Source organism: Fukomys damarensis, unplaced genomic scaffold, assembly GCF_012274545.1.
Source record: "Fukomys damarensis isolate Sample0158 unplaced genomic scaffold, DMR_v1.0_HiC HiC_scaffold_11, whole genome shotgun sequence".
NCBI classification, from domain to species: domain Eukaryota; kingdom Metazoa; phylum Chordata; class Mammalia; order Rodentia; family Bathyergidae; genus Fukomys; species Fukomys damarensis.
In genome coordinates, this window is record NW_022900923.1 from 33,882,335 (window position 1) to 33,890,372 (window position 8,038).

At 32.8% G+C, this 8,038-nt stretch overlaps 1 protein-coding gene across 2 annotated transcripts in view; it reads right to left on the reverse strand.

Annotated features, from left to right (window-relative positions):
* Window positions 1-8,038, reverse strand: part of Uchl5 (ubiquitin C-terminal hydrolase L5) — a 40,077-nt gene that overhangs the window by 15,037 nt on the left and 17,002 nt on the right. For both annotated transcript variants that reach the window (XM_010608750.3, XM_010608749.3), the window contains exons 4-6: window positions 1,040-1,165; window positions 897-958; window positions 686-816 (exon numbers count right to left, since the gene is read on the reverse strand). In XM_010608750.3, coding sequence (XP_010607052.1) covers window positions 686-816; window positions 897-958; window positions 1,040-1,165 — 319 coding nt within the window. The remainder of the gene's footprint in view (window positions 1-685; window positions 817-896; window positions 959-1,039; window positions 1,166-8,038) is intronic.

Genomic DNA, 8,038 nt, shown 5'->3' on the forward strand with positions numbered 1-8,038 from the left:
AAAAAAAAAAAAAAAAAAAAAAAAAAAAATTATGTGGGGGGCTTGGAGCTCAGTGGTAAGGTGCTTGGGTGAGGCCCCTTTCAACCCCCAACACTAAAAAACACTTATTTTGTGGACTTACTATTTCAGTAATGTTTCAAAACCATATATTGTCCCCCAAATCTCAATAACTGTATTTTTGCTCAACATTAAAGATAGAGAAGGACATGGAAAAATTTACCCTTTATACAAAGGAGAGCAAGCATATTAATGCACACCTAGAAAGAAAACTATCTAGTAGACAATAAATTAAAATTCTGAATGGTTCAATTCCAAATGAAAATATTTTAATGCAAGATGATAATAAGAAATCCTTGCTGTCCCTTATGATTAGTTTAAAAATGACAAGAATAACTTTTCAAGTTCACTCAGAGTAGTTTTTAAAATCAACTGGAAAGTAAAACATAAATTACATGACCTGTGTTAAAAAGTAATTTAAGACAAAATTAAAACTATAAAAAATTAAATTGAACTGTAGTAGTCAACATGTCCTTCCTATATATTAATTTTATAAAAAAAACCTAAGACCTTCATATTATACTACCTTACTATAACTTTCACCTTTAAAATATAAGAAACTTTGTGTATACAATGGACTTTTTTTCCCTTGCTAAATGAGAAATATCACGAACAGGAACCAGATTACCTAAATCAATTGGTCCTTCTCTTAATCCATCCAATTCATATAGCCTTCCATTAACAGGAACGTAACTGACAAAGTGAAAAGCATCTTCTTCTTTGGCTGATGTCTTTGCATCAAATTCAAACATTTGTTGTCTACAGTAAAAAAAGAAAACAGTGACAGACAAAGAAGCAAAAAAAAGAAACAGTAGTTATTTAACATAAAATCTATTTACCTGGCAAAACTGTTGTGCACTTGTCGAATCACATCTGAATTGCTCAATGCCAAACCCTTCATCTGAAATAATTTTAAAAGTCTATTAAAATAAAAACTATGACAAATAGGTCATTTTGGAATTAGGAAGAAGAATGTACTCACAGCTGCATCAAAACTTTGTGAAAATTCTTTAAACTCTGACAATGTCTCTCCTAAATGGACATCTTGATGAGTACAGTTCAATAGCACACTGACAATGGCTTGAGTAGCACAAGCATTATTAATTACCTACAAAGTATAAGTAAAGATGTGACTGTTAAATGGATACATATTGAGGATATACTCCTAAGTGAAATAAATAATTCACACATGTGTAAATACCAAAGAGTTTCTCTGGTGTGAATAAACTATAATAGTACATAAGACCTTAATGATATAATGGACAAGGTGAAATAGGAAGAAAGGGGCTAAAGGTGTAGGGAAAGTGGGAAGGGTGGGGAAAGCTAATAAGGGGAAAGGAAAAAATATGAGAAAATGAAAAAATGAAAGTGAAGCGTTTGTAAAGGGGGAGGAGAGGAGGGGTGAAGGGAGGGCAAGGACAAGGTGAAAAATTGAGAACCAAGACTTGTCACGTAAAGGCACAAGATCCCAATAATGAATGTAACTGTGTATACCTAAAATGTACCAATAAACTCAATGAGGAAAAAAAAAAGATGTGACAGTTAATCTATATGCCAACTTGAATGGATTAAGAAACATCTAGTAGATCAGTAAAGGCAGTTCCAGGTATGTCTGTAATAAGTGACATGTAGTCCAGCAAACTGAAGGAAAAAGAGCCACACCAGATATGGGTAGAACCAATCAGCAGGCCTGCTGCCTGGAGAGAATAAAAAGGGAAAGAAAAAGGAAGTGTTCTGTTTTTGATGAGATCCAGTTTTCATCAATGCCTTTGGATACTGGTCTCCAGTTCTTCAGTCTTCCAACAGAAACTCACACCAGTGATCCTCCAGTGAGATTCCAGGCCTTTGATCTAAATCCTCAATCCCTCTTGTTCGAGGTGTCTATCTTTCTAGTTGAGTAGTTACTGGATCCTCCAGCTCTCCAGCATGGAGACAGCCATCATGGACGCTCAGTCTGATTCTATAAGCCTACCTAATAAAGCCCCTTGCATAATTATATATATTTTTTTCTATTGACTGTGTTACTGTAGGGAACTCTAATACAGAAGATATTATTTGTTTAAAAGAAGTGTTTAAGTGGTAACAATGACCCCTAATCATTTTAAAATTTTATTTCCTATAATCTTATTAGCATACACATAATAAACATTTTTAATGTCTATTCCAGTCTATTTTCAAGACTTTGCTGAAATTCTGCAGTGAGGATTCTATGAAACCAAAGAAATTAAATAAATTCTTAACAGTGAAAACCATCCAGTTAAAGTAACAAGACCAATCATGCTAACCTAAAACACAGCTGATTAATCCAACAAAATCTGTCTTCTCCCTCATTTACTTTCTTCTAACCTTACTTCTATCCACCCAATTCAATCATGTATCAGTACACAGCACATATTTTAACTCATCTATGTGGCTTTTAGAGAAATTCCGCAATATATCTATGCTCATTTGAATACCCAAGATGGGTCTATATTATCCACATACTTTTTCATTCACAATCTTTACAGTGTTGTTATCCAGCTGTTACAAGTTCATTAAACAAATTATGTGGACCTTACATTCTAGCCAGAAGAGAAAAATACAGACATCATCTACATGTCAGGCAGTTTCTAGGTACTTCACATATATTAATTTTTTTTCATCTCAACAACCTATGAAGGAGTAATATTCTTATCCTCACTTTATATTTGTGGAAGCTGAGGCATGAAGAAGCCCAAGGGCACACACCTAACCAAAAGACAGTCTGATTCTAGAACATCTGTACTTAGCCATCACGCAAGGGTAGCTCTGTATATATAGCTAGGTTTTCCAACAAGATTATAAATTTTTTTGTTTGTCTGGTTTTTTTGTTTTGTTTTGTTTTTTGAGACAGGTTCTCACTATGTAGTTGAGACTGACCTGGAACTCACTATGTAGCCCAGGCTGGTCTCAAACTCACAGTGATCCTCTTAGCTCAGCCTCCTGAGTGCTGGGATTACAGACGTGCGCCACCACACCTGGCAAGATTATAAATTATTTCTGGAAAATGGTTTCTTCCACATTCCCTATGGCAGATGTAATTATAAAATCATAGGTGGAAAGGACCTAAAATCTATGAATACTAGTAAGGTTTCTGGGCAGGGGAATGGGGGAAAAATAAGAACCAAGATAGGTACAAATTCCCATTTGTGAATGCCATCATATTGTATACCTAAAATGTACCAATAAACTTAATTTAAAAAAAGAAAATGAGGAGACACTTAAGCAAGATGCAACCCCAGATGTGAAGTTCATCAGAGGCAAATCTGGGGAACAATGAGGTGGAACAATTTGAAAGCCACCCAACCTGCACTCTCTGAAGTGGTAACAGTTACAAAGCAGATGAATGAGGCTTTAAAAAAAAATTCAAGTATAGTAAGAAATCATCTCTGAGGTAATTACAGAGATGGTTACCATAATGAAAGACATGGTTAATGACTAAACAAATACATATATATTTTTTTAAAAAAAGCTTAGGAAAATGATGGAAATCATGAATGCCCAACATAGGAAAGAAATCAAATCCATGAAAGAGATCCAACTAGATATCCAGCAAGTTAGAAACTATATGCACCAGAACGAACCAATGTGAGTACAGAATAGCAGATATAAAGACAGGATTGCAGTTAGCAATTTCATGAAAAGAAAAATTTCTTAAAAATAGCAAGGGACCATGAAAAATCAATCCAATAGCTGCTAGATGAGACAAAGAATAACATAAGATTGATTGAAGGCAATGAAAAGCAGGAGATAGCACAAAAGACATAAAAGACCTGTTCACAGAAGTAATGGCAGAAAATTTTCCAAGTGTGGAAGAAGAATTTGACATGCAATAACTAAGGCAATTACAACTCCAATTAGCCATGATTAAAAAAAAAAAAATCTACACCAAGGTATATAATGGTCAAAATTCCAGAAATTCAACACATGACAGAATACTAAAAGCTGCTAGAGAACAACAACAACAAAAAAATCACCTATAAATGAAAGTCCATCAGAATCAGAGAAGACGTCTCAACACAAGCCCTCAAATCAAAGAGAGCTTGGAGTAAAATATTTCAGTCACTAAAAGAAAGCAACTTCCAACTCAGAATGATATACACTGCAAATGATCTTTCAAAAATTGATGGAGAAATAATATACTTCCGTGACAAAGAACACTTGAAAAAATTGATGAGCACCAAACCAGCACTTCAAAATGTTCTGAAGGACACTCTAGACAGAAATAACAAGGACTATAACTCCATTAACCCCAACAGAATGAATCCACCAGGCAACACAAGTAATTAAACAGAGAGGGAAAAATAGGAAACCAACAACGGGAAAATTAACATGACAAGGATAAATCAATACCTATCAGTTATAACTGGTAACCAAGGTAAATGGTCTGAATTCACCAATCAAAAGAAACAGACTGGTAAAATGGATCAAGAAGCAAGATTCAACAATATCCTATATGCAAAATACACATTTAATTAAAAAAGAAATGTACAGACTGAAAGTCAAAAGATGGAAAACAATATTCTATGAGACATGAACCTAGAAATAGCTATTCTATTTGCAGACAAAGTGGATTTCAATCCAAGGCTGATTAAGACAGACAAAGATCACTATATTCTTGTAAAGGGAACAATCCAAAAGTAAGATATAAGAATCATAAATATGTATGCAACAAATAGCAGGACACACAAGTATATAAAAAAATTAATGGACACAGAAATTCAAATAAATTCATATACCCTACTGTCACAAATAGATAGATCAACTAGACAAAAAAATCAATAAGGAAATATAAAAACTGAACCAAACCTCTGCGCAAATGGACTTAGTAAATGTCTACAGTGTTCTGCACCACATCAGAATACATTCTTCTCAGCTTCACACAAAACATTGTCAAATATAAACTACAGACTAGGTCAGCTCATAGGACATACTTAAGTAAATGCAAAGTAACTGAAATTATCACATACATATTATCACACCATAGTGCAGTGAAATTGGAAATCAATGGCAAAAGAAACCACAAAAACTTCATAAACACAAAGAAATTAAATAACATCCTCCTGAACAATCAATGGATTAAAGAAGAAATTAGACAGTTTCTACAATTAAAGGATAATGCCAATACAACATAATGGAACTTAGAGGATGCAGTGAAAGCAGTCCTACAAGGGAAATGTATAGTGGTAAATTAATGCAATGGAGACTAAAAAAAAAACAAAAACAAAGAATCAATGAATTAAAGAGTTGATTATTTGAAAGAGTAAATAAAATTGACAAACCCTTAGCCAACCTTATAAAGAAGAAAAAAAGGAAAGAAAAGGCTCGAATCCATGCAATTAAGAATGAAAACGAGGGGGATGGGGAAAAATAAGAACCAAGATGCATCATATAAAGGTACAAGATACCAATGATGAATGTTAATTGTACTGTGTACCTAAAATTACCAATAAAATTAATGAAGAAAAAAAGAATGAAAAGGGTGAAATCAAAAAAGATCCTGCAGAAATCCAGTTAATCAGTACCTACTTTGAGAATCTATATTCTAATAAAATGGAAAACACAGAAGAAATGGACAGATTCCTAGATAATATCTAAGTATACTTGAAGGCAGGAATCATGACAGTTTTTCATTCTCTAAGCACTTGACATAGTATCTGGCATATTGAAAGTACTCAATCATTCTTTTCCGAATGACTGAACAGATATAGTCAGACAAACCTAGCATCACTGCAGCATAATCTTAAGCAAGTAAATCACAATACTTAGCATTTTTGTCAGTGAAATGTTAACGAGACAATGATGTATAATAGAAAAACATTATCAAAGTGTCAGTCTGAATCCTTATATACAAATTTAAATTACCAGAATATTTGTGTGTGTGTCTGTCTGTGTACATACATTGTTTTTATGATGCTGAGTATTAACCTAGGTCTCACATATGCTAGATAAGCACTATACCACTGAGTTATACCTCCAGCCCTTGATGGTTCATTAGAATAACATGGCCAGTGTTACCTAAGTTGATACCACTCCACATATAAATACTAGTACAATACATTTACATTTTTGTTAATATTATACACTTAACTTGTATAACCTTATAACAAATAAATTTAATTTGTTTTAATTTCTGAAAATACTCCTTAGAGACCAGATACTCTGGATTGGAAATCATTACTATACATCCTTAAAAGCCAAAAACCAAGAATTACATATTTATGTAATATATACTGTAAGCCTCAAAGGATAGGCTCATAGAAGGTATACACTTAAAAAACTGACAGTTATTATTTGGAAATTATTGATCTGTCAATTTAATAAGAACTCAGGATCATACAATTCAAAAATGTTATTACTGGGGAATTAGTAATTTGACAATAATGGCAGGAGGAAAATGTAATAAAAATAAAAATTAAATTACAGTAAAGATGGAAGTATAACACAGAAATAGAAAAATATCAAAGTACTCCAGAAATCATAAATTCATACTCTAATATCATTTCTTTTTCTTTATAGAGGACAGGGTCTTGTACTCTATAGAGACAAGGGCTTGCTATATAGTTTAGGGTGGCCTTGAACTCACTATCTTGCCCAGGCTGGTCTCAAACTTACAGTGATCTTCCTGCCTTAGCCTTCTAAGTGCTGGGATTATTATGTGTGCACCACCACACCAAGCTTATAGAGTACTTTCTTAAATCTTAAAAATATCTAGATCTCTACAAACCAGATATCTTTGTGTCTTAATGCCAGTGACTTCCAAGCAAAAGTGTGTAAAAATACTAGTACATACTGTATTTTAGTGTCAATCTAAATAGTGCCACAACTGATTCACTGACATGCATATAGTTTAAAAAAAAAAAAAAATAAAATGGAAAAGCCAGTTTTCCTGAAGAATGTCTTTAATAAAGCAGTAAGTTATTTTTATTAAATTTTGGTCTTAGAGTGCAAATCTTTAATGTTCCATGGAATGAAACAGTAAATACAAATAAAGAACTACTGTTGTATAGCAAAGTATGCTAGTTACCTCCAGGAAAGGCACTCAGATTGAGCTGTCATTTAAATTGTCACTTTTTTTTTTTTAACAAAAGTTTTACTTGAAAGAATGTATGACTGATGAACATGGTTTTCAGATAAGGATATTTGGCATTTTCTTAAAATGACTTAGAGGAAAATATCTGATATTTTTATTGACAAATCTGAACTTTCAAGTTAAAATTACAATTTTATAAAACTTGGATCAAACACCACTGTGAACTTAAAAATTTCATATTTAATGACTTTTCTGATGATATGGGTAGTGATATGAACAATATGATTTACTATTATCAAATCATACCTTATGTGTCAGCACATGAAAGAAGTATATAAATCAGTAAATCTTCCAAATGACCAATGCACAACATCACAAAATCACGCAGAATCAAAAAACTACATTTGAAGGGTAAGATAATCCAAAGGATTTTTAACATATAAAGGACAAATTTTACATTGCAAATAACATTTAAGAAAATGGAATTTTAATGTAGTCTTTAAAAATATTATAATTAGCCTTTTCTGGCCAAACACGTGTGAGACTAGACTACCTTCACGTATTCAATTAAAAAAAGCAAAACAAAACAAAAATGTAACACTGAAAAAACAAAGAAGTAGGCCGGGGATTTAGCTCAGTGGTTCCCCAGTCTGCTTCACACAAGCACAGGACCCAAGTTCAATTCCCCAGTACCCAAAAAAAAAAAAAAAAAAAAAAAAAAAAAAAAAGAATCAGAGAAGAGAACCTAGCTATGAGATATTATGATAGATATTAAAGAGATTTAGAAATTATTAAAACAATGTACTTTTCACCAACATTTTTTGCTTTGGTAAATAGTAATTTTTCATTCAAATATATGTTCTTTTGGCTTGGGGATGTAGCTTAATAATAATAAAGTACTTCTGTCTGCGATCACCCGGCGGCGTGCGC